The 16,466-nt window shown below is 29.9% G+C and overlaps 1 protein-coding gene across 2 annotated transcripts in view; it reads left to right on the forward strand.

Moving 5' to 3' along the window:
- LOC106472110 (aldehyde dehydrogenase family 8 member A1-like) overlaps positions 1 to 16,466 on the forward strand; it is a 49,721-nt gene that overhangs the window by 3,984 nt on the left and 29,271 nt on the right. The window contains exons 1-4 of one of the 2 annotated variants that reach the window (XM_022400713.1): positions 82 to 170; positions 2,474 to 2,677; positions 4,115 to 4,315; positions 12,650 to 12,861. In XM_022400713.1, coding sequence (XP_022256421.1) covers positions 2,496 to 2,677; positions 4,115 to 4,315; positions 12,650 to 12,861 — 595 coding nt within the window. In that variant the 5' untranslated portion in view covers positions 82 to 170; positions 2,474 to 2,495. Of the gene's footprint in view, positions 1 to 81; positions 171 to 2,473; positions 2,678 to 4,114; positions 4,316 to 12,649; positions 12,862 to 16,466 lie in introns of those variants that run through there. The other variant, XM_013932736.2, reaches the window with a different exon arrangement.

Here is a 16,466-nt window from a genome sequence, read left to right on the forward strand (position 1 = left end):
TAGTGTGTGTGTATATATATATATATATATATATATATATATATATATTGTTGTTTGACCACATTTCATTCCAGCCTGAAGCGCTGGCAGCCATCAGAGGGTTACGTCCTCTCAGCGGCCAGGAGATGTAAGAAGAACACAGTTGAAAAATCGTATATAGAGATGATTAAGTGAGTTCGTGAACTGAGATGCAAAAGACGAGTTTGATGTATATTATTGGGAAATGTAATCAGGGATAAATGTGTGATGGAATATCAGTCATTGGGGTCGCAGTGTAGTCGGGATGATCTGTGGGAGGTTTTGTTTGCGGGGAGTAATTACCGAATATGGTAGAATTTCATCGAAGATAGGAGATTTTTGATAGAAGCAACAGTGAACATACTCCGTAGATGTGTTAGGATGTGGGGGGAAAGAGATGAGTGAGTATAATTCATGAGTAGGACTGGAACGTGGTAAATGAAAGGCGATGGGTAAAGCATGGCATTCCAAAACTTGTAGTGAATGATAGAAGGAAAAAGAAGCAGAGATCCAGGCAATGTGGCCATAGGTGAGGCACGAATGAACAAAAGCTTTATAAGAAATACAGAAGTGAAACTTCAGACAGACCAAACCAAGACTTTATGATAGTGAGGTATCGAAATGGTTTTTTAAGTGTTTTACACTAACGAAAAAGAAACCTGTCATTCTATAGGTATTTTAAGAACTTGTAGTATTCTGCCACAATTTAATTATTCGTATTTTTAGCCGACACTAGGCAGTTGATACATAGTTGAACAGAGTTGTTTAAGCAATTGTTTAACAACAAGTAAATGCTTGGAATGGTCTATTCTTTCATTGTGGGTGTGTCTGTGGGCCAGCTAGAATTCCACTCCTCATCAGTGACCATGGACATGAACACCGATTGAAACTTTAGATCAAACCAAGCCTTTATAGTAGTGAGGTATTTTCTTTATTATTATTTTACTTTTATGTTCTCAATTTTGTATTTCAGAAAATAAATCTGTTCCCTTCAGCACTTAAAATCAGTTTATTTCCAAATCTGCAGTTCAGTTTTACTGTTTATCTAGTTAATTTTTTGTGCTACAACTTAAAAAAAAATACTATATAAAAGGAAATCAATAACATGGCAACAGGATGAGCCTCCCCCTATTGACACTACCCTTCACTGATTCTTAAAATACTTAAAGATCATATATTGGTTGTGATAGAACTCCATTTAGACAATTTTCCTTTCCAATATAGAGTTTAGAAGAGAGTTTATTTATCTTCTGTGTAAAAGTAGTATAACTATTTCATGTGTAAGATAAAATAAATATAAAAGTTTATTTAATGAAATGAAACTCAGATAAAACAACTCATCATGCTTTGGTAAATTGCATTCTAAGACACACACACAAAAAAAAAACAATTCTCATTTAAGAAATACAAAGGTTTTCATCAAGTTATAAATTTTGTGTACATATTTTGGAAAATAATTACACTGGAAACATGAAGCAGATATGGAGTTATAATAACTTACAAAGCTTTATTATTATTGTACAATGAAAAAAAATGTAATTTGTGTAGATGGATAAACAGAATTTGAACTCATTATTTCAGTTTTTCACTGTTCACATTATATCCTCTTCTGTACAAGTTATGTCCGCACAGTAATTGTACATTTATGATACTTTTCTTTTTAAAAGTACAGTTGTCTCTTTTGATAATACTGCTATTCTACTATTACAGTCACTAGAATCAGGTATAAAGCTTTTTGTTACTGCATTCTCAATTAAAGCATATACCAGAAATGACACTAACCCAAAATGTGCTGTGGAGTTCAAACTTGCCAAATATGCCTCTTTTTTTTTTAACTATTAAACTATGCAGGATCCAGACTTTGAATTTGAGTTGTGACAAATAAAACAGATCGTCAAATTTGGATCATTATTGTTTTTTCAATGTTCTATCTATGACTGCTATATATCATTACAATCTTATGGTTGCCAATGTTTTTACTGAAGCTATTGTTTTGAGTTTCAGCCAGAATGTTTCAGTTTTTTTTGTTAGAATGCAAATTTCTTGTTTGTTTTTGGTTTTGTTTTCTGGTCCCCTGATCTTCCAAAATCTAACTATATTATGAGGTAACCATTATGAGGAAACTGATTTTCAAAACACAGCATTACAACCTTAAAAAAAAATAATTGGATGACTTTTTCTTTGATCAGAACAGACTACTTTTTTCAAATATAGGAAGAAAGTTATGGAAATGCTCATATGTTTAAATAAGGGGCTCTTTATTAAGGCTACTTCTGTTTGCTAAAAACTATGAGCCTATCCCACAACTAAATCTTAGATATTTGTTAATTTGAAGCTAATTTGACTCGGCTATGGTTTGATGAGTTTTTTAAAGTCTGTATTTCAGTTTCATATATATATATATATATAGAGAGAGAGAGCAAATTCCAACTTGTTTCTTTTTATATTCTTACAGATAAACCTAAAATTGGCTTGCAATGTCAATCATGAATAATGGTATACCAGTAGTGCAGAATTTCATAAATGGACATTTCTGCAAATCAGATCAATTTATAGAAAGCATTGATCCATCAACCGGAAAACCATGGATGAAAGTTCCAGACAGTGGGAAGAGTGAGGTGGAAAAAGCTGTGGAAGCAGCAGAAAATGGCTTTAAAGTGTAAGTATTTGTAACATTTTTCACTATTTTTTTTACACATGCATCTGAGTAAAAAAGTTTTACCTTGCTACTGAAGAAGTTAAATGTATTGTAACGTAAAGAAAAGTCATTTCCATAGTATCAATCATATTGCTTCTCTTTTCTTTTTTTAAGATATAACCTGTTTTTTTGCTTGGTAATGAAAAACTGTATTTCTTTTAAGCAGTAGTGAATGAGACTTTTATTACTGACATGTTGAGTTTATTACTTTTAATACATGTGTCTTATCAGGAAGGTTTTATTTTAACAACCTGATATGTAATTCTGAATCAAATAGTGTCATACAAATTTAAAATCACGTGTGCAAGTTTACTAAAGAGAGGGAAAATTTTAAGACCTTATTAAACCTTCTACCCCATTATCCAGTACAAATTATTTATATAATTAGTCACATAAAAAAGAATGAATGTAACTGTAAAGGTACATCTTAAAACATTTCCCACAATGTCTCATATAAATTATATTTTCCCTAGCTTTATACCTATCTCTTCAGTTCAACTTATCTAAGAAAAATAGTGGTTGCTTTGATTTTTGCACCACATGTTTTGTTTTCTTTCTTATTTTTAATATTTTCTATTTGTTATGTATCACCTTTTGTGATTCAGGCATATTTCTGTTCTAAAAAGTTATATTGATAAGTTATTTGGCAATCTTTACCTCAGAACTGTTATATTCATTTTAGTTTGTTATTTGTGTATTAAAGAATAGATGTATTGCAAAAAAATCAAACACATCAGTCGTTTTTTACAGTTTACAACATTTTTCTTAAGCTTCCTTAGAAATTGCTATACATTAATTACAAAATATATCCCATAATGCATCAAATAAACAATATCTTTCTCAACCTTGCACCAGTGGCTTTAACGTACACATTAATGTTAGTGCTGTAGGAAAACGTTTGAAGTTCTTAAACAAAGTGAAGTTATTGATTTACAGGAGAATTTAGAAAGAGTAACCACAGTAGAAAGTATATTAAGAGAGATCACGGATCAGAGTTGTTGGTAGAGCATTTGTATTCAGTAATAGTGGTCCATAAATTCTCAACAAATGTTAATATTCAGCATAATTTTGTATTTATTAAATGAAAATGTTGTTCAGTTAAGTTTATAAATTTTTTTTCTATTATTTCTGCAAGGAACTATCAATCTGATTTGGTCAAAAGCCTGTTAACCATCTGGTAATCTTTGAAAATATCATTCAAAAGTAATTGCTACTTAATGTTATAAATACTTTTTATTTTGAGTTTGGAAATGCATTAGCTATTCTTGTTGATTTTTGTAAGAATTAATGCAATGAAAAAAATGCCTTAGGTTGATGTTATACCCATTTGTGACCATTTCCCTCATTTTCACCTTGAAGTCATATAGAAATTAAAATTCATTGAATTTTTATTTTCAGTTGGTCAAAGACTAGTCCTGTAGAGCGTGCAAAAGTTCTGTATCGAATAAGTGACATTATAGAATCCAGGTTGGAAGAATTTGCCCAAGCAGAATCAAAAGATCAGGGAAAACCACTTTGGCAAGCTCGTACACTTGACATTCCACGAGCTGTTTTGAATCTTCGCCATTTTGCAACAACTGTCCAAAGTGATAAGGAAATGTAAGGTTATTTATAATACTTAAGATGTAAGATCAAAAAACATGTTACAATATATTTTATTCAATAACTACAAAAGTTTTAAATGTTCTGTTGATTTACACAAATAGAGAAAGATCTAATTTAAAAAATACATACATAAAAACTTTATGGTTTAAACAAATAAATCTTTAGTTGTAGATTGTGTAATGTGGGAATGAAAATTAATTTATCAATAACATATATTACAATAGTGAATACTTTAAGATAATATATTCTTATACATACACTATCTTAATCAGTTTTGCATACGGATCCAAAAAAATTCCTAGGGAACTTATTTAATGTTTTATTAACCCTTTTGCAATGGGTAGGTCAAAGTGTGCATGTCACAACCTTTTACAGACTTACATTGAAAATTTAATTAATCTACTTTATATCCAAGTATATGAATATATTTGGCATCAAAATGTTGTTAATAAGTCAAATATTAATATTATGTAAGTTTTAAGTTCTTAATTTTATAAAGAAATATGAAAAAATTCTCAATTCCCTAGTATGAGAATTGTGACATTTGATCTCTAGGTCTTCCCTCTTCTCTAATTTATTTAACCACCCATCCGAGAAGTATGTAATTTAATGTAAATTATTTGTTATAATATAGATATTACTTGGGCAAAGCATAATTTTTTACGAAGCCATAAGTTAGAGACCCATTTGCTGTAGCCATATGTCACATCCACTTTTACAAATTACCAGTAGCTCTCTCTAATGTGTTATACTACATTATTAATAACCAATAGAAAGTTAAAGTTTTAATCTGTCAAATAACATGTTATATTACATTCTTTTCCATTCAGGGCATTGTCTATTTTGTTGTTCAGTTACAAATTTATTCTCATGGGAATCACATGGAGAAGCTTAGCTGAATTTTTAAAAACTTATTACATAGTTAGAAAGCCACAAAATTATGATAATTTTAGAACATTGTTTGCTTTTTGCATGTTGTTATTCTGTGTTCTTAGGTGCTGTATTTAATTAAATAAAACATTCTTTAGTGTAATAGTACCATTTGTATAAAAAAAGTAGGCCTAAGTTTCATCGACAGTTGACAGCTAAGAAAAAGACCCAGGTAAGTATTATGTTTTTTGTTTTTCATGTGTATTTTTTATTTATTATTATAAAAGTAACTAAAATGTAAAATTAGAAACTTACTAGGTTAGATTAGCTAAGATAATGAAAAATAATAATAAATACTTCACAAGATATGCTTGCGAGCGGTTCATGCTTTACATAATTCGATACAGTAATGTGAACTGCACTTTTGCTTAGTGATTTGCTGGTTATGTGGCAGCATTATTAGCTAGGCATAGTTCAATAGGCAATAAAATAATGAAATTAAGTTTAAGTAAATGTATACTGTTATGAGCTTTAAGCTATTAAAGATAAAGAATTGTGGTTTCTTGTTACAATTTGCAGTCATTCTAGAAAAAAGAAAGGTAACTTAGCTGTATTTTATAATTTTTTATGGTAATTACAAGGTCTGTAAAATTAACACCATGTAGAGTTATGGTCGAGAAAATAACAGATAAAATATAAAGTTTTTCTGAAAATAAACACTTAATGTTTATTTAGGAAGTTTTAGAAATTATGCAGATAAAACTTGTAAATTGTTGGATGAAGAAAATTATTTTTTAATCTTAACATGAAAATGACTTTGCATCCAGAGAAGTCGACACATTGACTCCATATATTTACATACAAGATTTTAGTAAAATTAAAAGTTCTGATTTTTCATCTACTAAAGAGTTGCAGTGTTTATTGGAAGCTTGCCAAATTTTGTGAACATACATTAAGTACTTTCAGAGTTATAGTATGTATACTTTTTTTCCTGGCTACATGTTTGTTACAAGGTTGTGTAAACTACACAAGCCTGTTGCAAAAGGGTTAAGTTAGCAAACCTGTTTTGTCTGTATTATAAATTGACATGGTTTCGATTCTGTAATATCTTTAACAGTTTTGTTGCACATTTTCAGTTCTTCACGTTTGAAAAATGCACAAAGTCTGTTAGTGGGCTAATGCTGTATCTCAATTTTTTTATTACAAAATTGGACAATAAAAGTTAATTTGTAATCACTGAAGTGTTTTTTTTATCAGCAAAATGGAGATTTTCTGGCTAAACTGAAACATGTTCACAGCATGCCAGTTAACTATGATGACATCTGATCAATAGGGCAGCCCTTATGGCCTTGTGTTATGCACAAAGTAGTTCAACAAATGCAGTTTTGATCACAATAAAATTTACTGAAGCTCCTCTTGCTAGTCTGAATTTTCTAATAATAACCAATTTTGTAATTTAAACTTTAACACATTAACTTAGTTTCTAAGTTACAAACATTTGATGTCTGTGTACAGCAATATAGTTTAAATATTTTGTATTACTGGTTATGTAACATCACTAATCTAAGCCAACTAAAATTAAAGTATTAAATTATAGCAGTCAACAGAGTCACAGACAACAGCTTATTGTGTGGTAAAGCATTACAAGAAATAACAGGATCTGAATTCAAAATTATTTATTTCATGATAAAAATAAAAGGACCAGTGGTGGGCTCAAAAAAGTGGGGGTCGTGCCAGAATTGACTGGGGCCGTAACAAACCCTTACTTTTGAGCATCAATGTAATGCTGCCCGTCAAACGTGAAGAACTACATTTTGTGAAAATATACATAGTACTAGTCATGTAATAAGAAAGTAATTCAATTGTTTATAAGAGTTCTCATGCATATAATTTAAGACATACATATATGCATGTGTGCATGTAGAATTTTGATATAATGGTAAAAGACAGCCCATGATGTATCTTTGTGCTTAATAACAAACAAAAAGATATAATGGTAACATGTTTAAGGTTTGATTACCAATAATAACAATAGGATCTAAAAATTTTATTTACATTTTAGTTAATATAAATGCAAATAGTGAATAACAGTTTCATTACTATACCAAGAAATAATGAAATTTTCATGTAAAGTCTTCTTGACCATATTTTCATGACATTACAACAGTGTAAATACTGCTAGTTGAAAACTTATCTCTCCAACAGTTTTAAAATCTATACCTACAACTTATACAAATTTTTTTTACACATAAATACATGTGTAGACTACATGATATGTAATTTGTAATTAAAATCTTTTATTTGTTTTTAATGTCCTGCAAAAATAATGTCTTATATTACTGTGGTTTACTGATAATAGTTTATTTTAGTAGAAACAAAAACAACTCCTGAATATTTTAATAGGGACAATTTTTGCTGACTGTTAGTGAATTAAATCATATCCCATACTTTACAAACCATAAATACTTTTCAGAGAAGCAAAATAATATATAATTAATGCATTTCCATAATAATCTTGCTGTTATCACCTTCACTGCAAAAATAATACTCATATCTGAAATGGATTTAAGACATGGAACAGAACAATAGAGACATAGCAATGCAGATTGTTATGAAACACATTAATCTATGAAAGGGAATAAAGCTTTTTAAATATAATTTTTTTATTTATTACATTTATCTCTCTTTGGAAATGGAAACACATAAAGACATATGAACAATTCCCAACTAGAAGATTTTATGATTCATATGTAATAATAAGTTGGTGAACAATGATTAATAAGCATAATGAAGTGATTTATTTTGGGGGGATCATTCTGTTTGTTTCAACAGAACATTGGTCTGTCTTCTCTAGGTATTTTTTCTGTTAAAATGTATGTTCCCCCAAAAGTAAATCACTTCATATGCTTATAAATCAGTTTGTCAACATATTATTATATTAGCCTAATGTGAATCCTTACTCAAGTATGATTCACATATATAATGTTTCATAGATAACAGTAATTTCTCAAAGAAACAGCTAATGTAATTTGTGATTTTATATAAATAATATAAATATTCATCACATGGAATTTCTAGAAGGAACAATTAACTTGTTTCAAGTATGCATAACTCTATTGAGCACATTGATCCTATAGAGGAACCAAGAGAACAGATGCAAAGATGTACATTTCTTTGTTGATTATAATGATTTTCTTAAAAGGAAGAGGTTACAAGGTTTATAGTACCTATACATTTTGTTTTATTAATCCCATAGAATTTTCAGAAAGAACAGTTGATATTATTCATGCATTTAAGTTTCTTCTTTGATCACAGTGATTACCCAGGGAGAGAACAAAAACTTGATTCATATATATATATATATATATAAATATCCTTTATCAAGATGTTCAAAAGACAGCCCAAATGATGATAAGTAAGAAAGACACATTTTTTAATTTTTCCATTTTATCTAAGTGAAATAATGCTTTTCCAGTGTCATTCACCTGTTCCTAAGTTTCTAAAATTGAATATTTTCTTCATTATTTGTACAGCATTCCTAATTCTGGCTGCATAAATACACAAATAAGAATAATAAGTCATAAGAACTAGCAAGACCCTTGTGTTAGGTCCTAATCATTGTAGTGACAGAAAGTTTTCAAACAAATATACTTAAAGCCCAAAATAGGTAAATGTTATCAACTTATATTGAAATTGATCCAGAAATATCTTCATTTCTTATTGTTTATTAGACATGATCTTTGTAAATTTTATAGATGATGTTCAGTATCTGGTAAATATAGTTTATTCTTAAAACTGTTATAAAATTCTGTTGATTAGTAAAAGCCTCATTACGTGAAACAGTAGTGATCAATAACATTTGGCATTTATAGATTTTGGGCTCTTGTTGTAATGTATGTATATACATTTGTGAACATCAAAGATACTTATAAGAGGAAACGAGAGGGCATAATTCATATATGTGTGAGTGTACAAAACTTTTTATAGATTGCACAGTTACCCTAGAGAAATGGAAGATATAATTTGTATATAAGCATCCTTCTGGTATTCTGTGCATGTTCATACTGGTTTTAACCAGTTACACAAATCTAAATTATGTTTTCCTAATACAGCTACATTCTCTCCCACAGCTTTGGCCTGAATTCTTGTACTTCTCAACATGGATTGGGTTTGTCTTTTCCCTGTCATGTTTCTTTTCTAGAATACTCTACCATTGCTAGTCTCATAGTTGGTGATCATTCTTCAGCTTTATTCTCTATCTAGTTAATTTTGAAATTAAAAGTTAGAATTCTTGTGAATTGTTTTAGTTTGGAACATGGTTTAACTCATGAAAAAATTCAGGTTGAATGTTAATTTTTTAGATTTTACGTAGAAATAATTATCAACAAAATCTAGAAATGACAAATTAAAAAGTGAGTTACAGAGCGATAGTAATCCAACTCATAGTAAATATCTGTTAGTAGGAAATAAAATATCTGTCACAAAAACTATATATTACAAATATACTTAGGGGAAAAGATAGTAATTTACCTAGGAAAACATACTCCTTTATAGTAATTTGTTCACTTTTTTAGAAATGTTTTTTTAAAGTGTAGAATATCAATCTTATACTATTTTTTTATTTGAACATGTTTTTTCAAAATGGTACCATATAAAAGAATATGTAGACAATGTTAATTTGCCCAATAGTCTAATTAATTTAACTATTTTAGTGAAATAAAATGTTCTTTGAAGAAGAAATAGGTAATTACAACTCAGCTAAATGCTTCAATTTTGCACAAAAAATCTGTTAGCCCAATGCTTCTAATACTAAAATGCCTGAGGAAATGTTTCGCATCTAATGGCTTTGTTTCTTATTTCTAGTACCATTTTGAAGGTTACTAAGTGTTTTTACTTCTATTTATATCTGTTAAATAATTGTGTTTAAAGTCTTTAAAAATCACCCAATTAAAGATTTAAAATATCTGTATTGTGCATAAGCATTTGAAATAGACATAAAAGTAACACACTGTGGATTTCTTTTTAAATAGCATTTAGGTTGCATCAATTTGTATGTAGAGATAAGGAGATCAGAATTAAATAATGCAAAACATAAGTCATCTTCATATGAAGGCTGTGATCTGTTAGTGTGTTTTCCTCCTATTTGTAGTTGTTTTAGGAATATGATGCATATGTAAGTATGTGAAGCCACAAAACTAATCTCTTCTTCTCTTTCACTGAAAACTTATTATTAATACTCTAGAATTATCAAATTACTCATTGTTTATACTTTTAACTTTTACAGTAACTTTTGAGAAATAGAAGCAAAATTATTTATGAATGTTTTTATTAGTTTTGAAAGTTTACAGTGCTGACTAAAGAATAAAAACCATATTAAAAAAAAAGATGACAAACAACTTCAGAGAAATGTTTTTTTTTATTTTACCTGACATTTTGGCTTATGCCCTTTTCAAAAGTCTTTGAGTATCACAGGTTACAAAACTGATTTGAAATTATAGTAACCATAAACAATACAAAACTATGACAATAAAATGGTTCACATCGAAGTGTGCCAAGAATAAACTTTACATGGTATAATAATAGTTAACAAAGGAGCATTTAGATTGAATCAAGGGATTCCTTAAACACCTGTTAAGAAAATTATTACAATTCTCTTAAAATTGTGATATGGTAAGATGTCTTATCACTTATGCCATGTGAGTTGTAATTTTCAATGGTAGCACAAGTATGTTTTACTATAAATAAATCAAAGATATTGCCAAGAGCAACCAAATTGTTTTCATTATGGCCTCTATATTTATGCATTTCATTGAATCATTCTTTCTTATTCAATGTAATCTTATTCAAACTAATCTTGAACCAGCTAGATGGTACAGATAATATCAATGACATTTTCAATATTTGAAGTCATTGATTCCCTTCTCTTTTCCTGAATAATTAACACCATGACATAAAGGTCTTACTTGCACATACTCTCCAGAAATCTATATCCTTTTTTGATCCCACGGTTATTATTGAAAACAACAAACTTATTATTACAATATATTCTAAACTGTATGTTAAACCCATTATCTTACACTATGACTCACACTAACTACTAAACTGGGTGTCATTGTCATACAACTTAAAAGAATTAGAAAAATCTTTAATGCCATCCTTTTGTTAAATAGCTATCCATATAGTTATATTACTCAAACATTTCATAAATGTGATTCACAAGGTTCTAACAAATGACAGAAAAAAGAGAAACCATCAAATGAAAAACTTTTGTATGAGTTATTCCTTTTGAAGGTAAACCTCTAACTGTGTGTGTTCATCAAGTGATTAGATCAGGTTTGAATATCTGTATCATAAAGAAACCCAGTTAAAAAACATAAGATATTCAAATTTGATGACGAGGAATCCACTTTGAGACTAATAATGGTTGAAGATGGCTTGAATGGGTAATGAAGAAAAACTTTAATATAAGTTTAACCCATTCAAGCCATCTCCAACCATTATTAATCTTAAGATATGCTTACTCATTCATCTTCCAGTAACAACAATCCATGCAAATCCAAAAAGTGCTTTGCTAAAACCATTGGCATAGAGAAATCCTGTTCATCATTGTTCATGAAATAACATGTACACACTGTTTAGCCACATAAACAGGTGAATATAGCTATCCAGTACATAAACATTTCAAAGAACATATTTGTGCCATTGTTAATCTTGATGTAATGTTAAGCTGGCTTCTTTTTTTTAAATCAACTCACACAACAAAATTGAGGAGACACCATATTGTATCAAAAGTTTATAGAATTGTGATTATTTTCCTGATAGGAAATTTAAAGAATCTCTTCTGATTCAATGTAAATACACTATTATTAACAAATACAATATCTATCCCTTGTAAAGTTATCATCATCATCATCATTCCACGTAAGACTTATTTCCTTTTATTTTCATTTAATTATTTACATTTGTTATTGGGATAAATAACTTGTTTAACAGTACAAAACATTTAGCAAACTATAACAAGCATCATTCTATTGTTACATTCTTATATTCTTTATGGTTACTATAAAATCAGTTTTGTAACCTGTAATGTTCAAAGTCCCTCAAAAAAAGGCATAAGCTGAAACATTTCTCAGAAGTTGGTAGTCATCTTTCTTGAATGCAATTTATAAATGATTTTTAAGTATTTAGGATAAAGTTTACACCTAGGTGATGGAATTTTAGAAATATCTTTTTTTTTCATTATATTTAAAAACGTTTTACTTTCTTTTGTGTTTCTCTATAATATGTATTCATTTTAAAATTGTAAATTTTAGTTAACATATATTAGAGGCAAAATGAAATACATTACACTGTTCTGTCTGAAACTTTTGAAAGTTGATAACAAGATTTTGAATATAGTGGGGTTTTCAATTTGATAAACCCCTCCTCTTTCTTGTTTCTTAATTCGTTTTGTTACAGAGCTGTTATACAGCCTGAGATAGGTGTCTTAAACTACACTGTCAGCAGTCCAGTTGGAGTGGTTGGGATCATCACACCATGGAATCTTCCTCTTTATTTACTCACATTTAAGTTGGCACCTGCCTTGGCTTATGGAAACACAGTAGTGGCTAAACCAAGTGAACTTACGTCAGTAACTGCATGGATGCTTTGCTCTGTCTTCAAAGAAGCTGGTGAGTAAAGTAAAAATCCCATAAACTTGTAAGTTGTTAAATTACATGTTAAGCTTTTAAAATAAGTATTTTTTCAATATTACAAGGCTGTAGAAAAGAAGGCCTTTGGGGGGGGGGGGGCTTTAGTTTCCAGTATGTGAAAGTAAAATGTAATTTATTTGTTTGATGAGTAAAGTTTGCCATATGTATTTCATAAGAACTAACAAAGTTATATGGATACAGGACAGGGTAACTTAACATTATATAGCAAAGACAATGATCTTTATTTAGAAAATAAAGTAGGAAAGATGCTTGTGCTAATTTTTGGTGTTTTTCATCCTGGTTTGTATTTACAGATTAATTTATCACTTCAAGGAGGTTCATATAATGCATTCTACTTCAAAAAAAAAAAAATTCAATGCTTTTAATCAATAAGACAAAATACAAGTAGGATAATTCACAATTTATAAAAGGGTAAAGCTCCCACAAATGAAAAATTTTGATTCCAAGTTATTTTAGTTCTAATATGAAAGAGATGTAGAAAATTTAGAGAAAAAATGGGATGATCCAATCTGTCTAGAAAATCTTGTTGTTATGTCTCATCTTTGATAAATTTATTGATATTAGAATGATATAAAATGTACCTTTACATTTTTACAGTATTTCCTAAGGAACTCTAGGCTAGCATAGTTGCATCTAAATATTTCTGTGAAAGCATTTTAAATATATTGTGACTTCAATATTCGTAATTATCTTTAAAATGATTATTTTGTTTGTTTAATTGGAGTATCTAAAACCTAACTTGTTGCACTAACATTAACAGTTCATGAATTTTTAAAAACAAAAATATGAACAGTAGACTTTATGGATGTTGGAGCTCTGTAAACTACTTTACTCTGTCATATTTAAAATAGTTTCTCTACAAAACAACAGTAATAGTACCAACAAAAAGTTATGTCATAATATTATAAAGTTGTGTATATTTGACTCACTTTATAGTTTTGAATTTCTTAAATTACATAAAATAAAATAAAGTTTCGGTTCGATTTTAAGGGGGAGTTATAGCAGAATGAAACACAAGAAATGCTCTTTTTATCAAAGAGTAGTTGTATACTAATAGTCATAATGTTTTATGTAAATTGGAAATAGTCATTCTGATTGTTACTATGTAAAGCTATTTGGCAAAACCTGTAACTTATTTAAATTTTGAATGTTCCTTTTTTGTTTTGTTTTTGATAAAAATATTCATATAATAGGTTAGGTTTTTAAGCATATAAAAGATTTTAGATCTTTCATATTCATTCTGGAACATGAAGTATCCTGTATATCTTTAAGCTGAAAGTAAAGGAGGAAGCACAAAATCTCTAAAAGGTTTTTCTACCATCTCCATGTTGTCCAATACATTTTCTTCTCAGCTATTGAAAATCATTTTAGCATTATATGTATTTCATCTGACTGCCTTTGGTACTTATTTTTGCTCTCTGAATATTTCTGTTCAATTGTCTTTCTCATTTTGCATATAAGGAGCTATGTAATTTGAGCCTTCATTATATGAAATAATTTCAATTGTTGAATTTTGTATTTTATTTTTGATTATGTCTTTCTTAAACAGAATCTTTAAAGCTGTTTTTCACTACAGTAAAAACTACTGGTATTCTGTATACTTTAAAGTACTATCTTACGTAAGGGTATTTTTATTTTTTGTATTTTTATGTACTAGCCTCATAATTTTGAACATTAAAAAACAAAAACTTAAATGACATGCATTGAATGAACACAAAAGCATATGATGTTAGCACCATTAGCAAACATTTTTTTTTATAAAAGCTATAAATTACAAAAATGTGGATTACCAGTTTTGAAAGTCCTACAAATAGATTTCAAGGTATTTTTTAATTACTCCACTTTATCAAAACTAAATCTGTTAGCCAAGTAATAAGTATTTCATTTACTTGAACTGTTAGACCTTTTTTACTCAATTATATTGATATATAAATCTATTTTGGTTTTATATGTTAAAAAAATTCCTATGAAACACATTTCCTTTCACACTTTAGCTTTATCCCGACGAAAGGCTTTTTTGGTTATCTAAATAATGGTATAAACTCTACATCACTTGCTCCAGTCTTTATACTCCACTATATTGCCCCTAGTGATTTTAGTCTTGTGACTCTCTCCTCCTACATCAATGCACCCTCCATACTTGATCCATATATAAGCCCCCAGTTATTCTCTCTTCACTTTTTCTTGATGGCAAAAATTATGAAGACGGTCTTACGTGTTTACTGCTGGTTTCTTTTCAGTACTAATACTGCATTTGTAATGTTTTCTTTTGAATTATTTTATATCTTTTCATGGGGCTTGTATTTATTGCTTATTTTCTTGATTTTACAACAACAACAAAATTTTGGATAGGTTTTTTCGAATATGAATACTCACATTTATGTCACAGACACAAAGTTGCCTGATGCCCCTCCTCTACCATCTCACAATTCTAACATTACCCGCGCATCTTTATATGCAGAGGGGTAGAGTCTTACATGCAGTCTGATGTTTTTTATCCAGTTGGCTCTGAGGCACAGTTTGTGGGAGATCAAGGGTGGACTAGTGAGAATTCAGACTATTTTTCCAACATCTTCCTTTACTCAAACAGGTATTCGTGAACCTTGGACAGACGTCGTGCTTCTTGCACCTTTTTTTTTAAACTAGTATGCCATGTTTTTCATGTTTTGAGTATTTATCATGTGGCTTATGAATCTTCACCTTCTTTATTGGAAGAAACTAGTTCATTAGATTACCTGGTCCTTCCACCTTTGCCAGATGTTGCAGTGCATTCAAGGAGATTTGCCGGTTATTTGAGGGAGGATGTTGCCATGCCTTGTCCCCATTTGATTGGATTAGTATTCCTTGGCTTACCATCGCCCTATGAACCCTTATTTGGACTGACTCTCAGAGGTTAGACCCTTTACTTCCTGTTTGAGACTCTAGACAAGATGTCACTGTTCATCTTAAACAATCTCAGTTTTCCAGAAATTGCCTATCACTCACAACAGTCTTCAGTTTCTTATCATCTTTGCAACTGTTGTCTGAGGCCTATTAGAGATCCCCTTCTCAAATATTGGAGGGTCTTAATCCCTTATTGACTTCCATTTTGGTTAGGTTATAAGCTTCTGCTCTCTCCTTGGTATTTTGGTTGGTTTGATACTCAGATCTTTTGGAGAGAGATGCCTTTCTGGAGGGAGTTTGCCATCCTGCATTGGCCCTTAGGAGTCTAAGAGAAGCTCCTTTTCTCAGTCTATTTTGCAGGAATTCCAGAATCCATGGAATCTCGAGTAGATGGGGTCCATTTCTATTCTTCATTTTTTATACTGGTTTCTCGATTGTCCCAAAGTTCTTCTATAGGATGGTTTACTACATCTCCTGTTCATGTTTCCAGACCTCCTGCTTTGGTGCCATGAACCATTGGGACACAATGGCAATTTTGACCTTACTAGCAGGGATCCTACTCCAGGGTGGAACACAGATTTTGGTGTTGCTTACTACTTTATTGAGTTAGATCCTGTGGGGTCTTTTTTCAAAAGGTTTGTGTCTATGGGTCATCAGTGGGTCTTTCAACTTCACAGAAG

Source organism: Limulus polyphemus, unplaced genomic scaffold (assembly GCF_000517525.1).
Source record: "Limulus polyphemus unplaced genomic scaffold, Limulus_polyphemus-2.1.2 Scaffold5091, whole genome shotgun sequence".
Classification (NCBI taxonomy): Eukaryota; Metazoa; Arthropoda; class Merostomata; order Xiphosura; family Limulidae; genus Limulus; species Limulus polyphemus.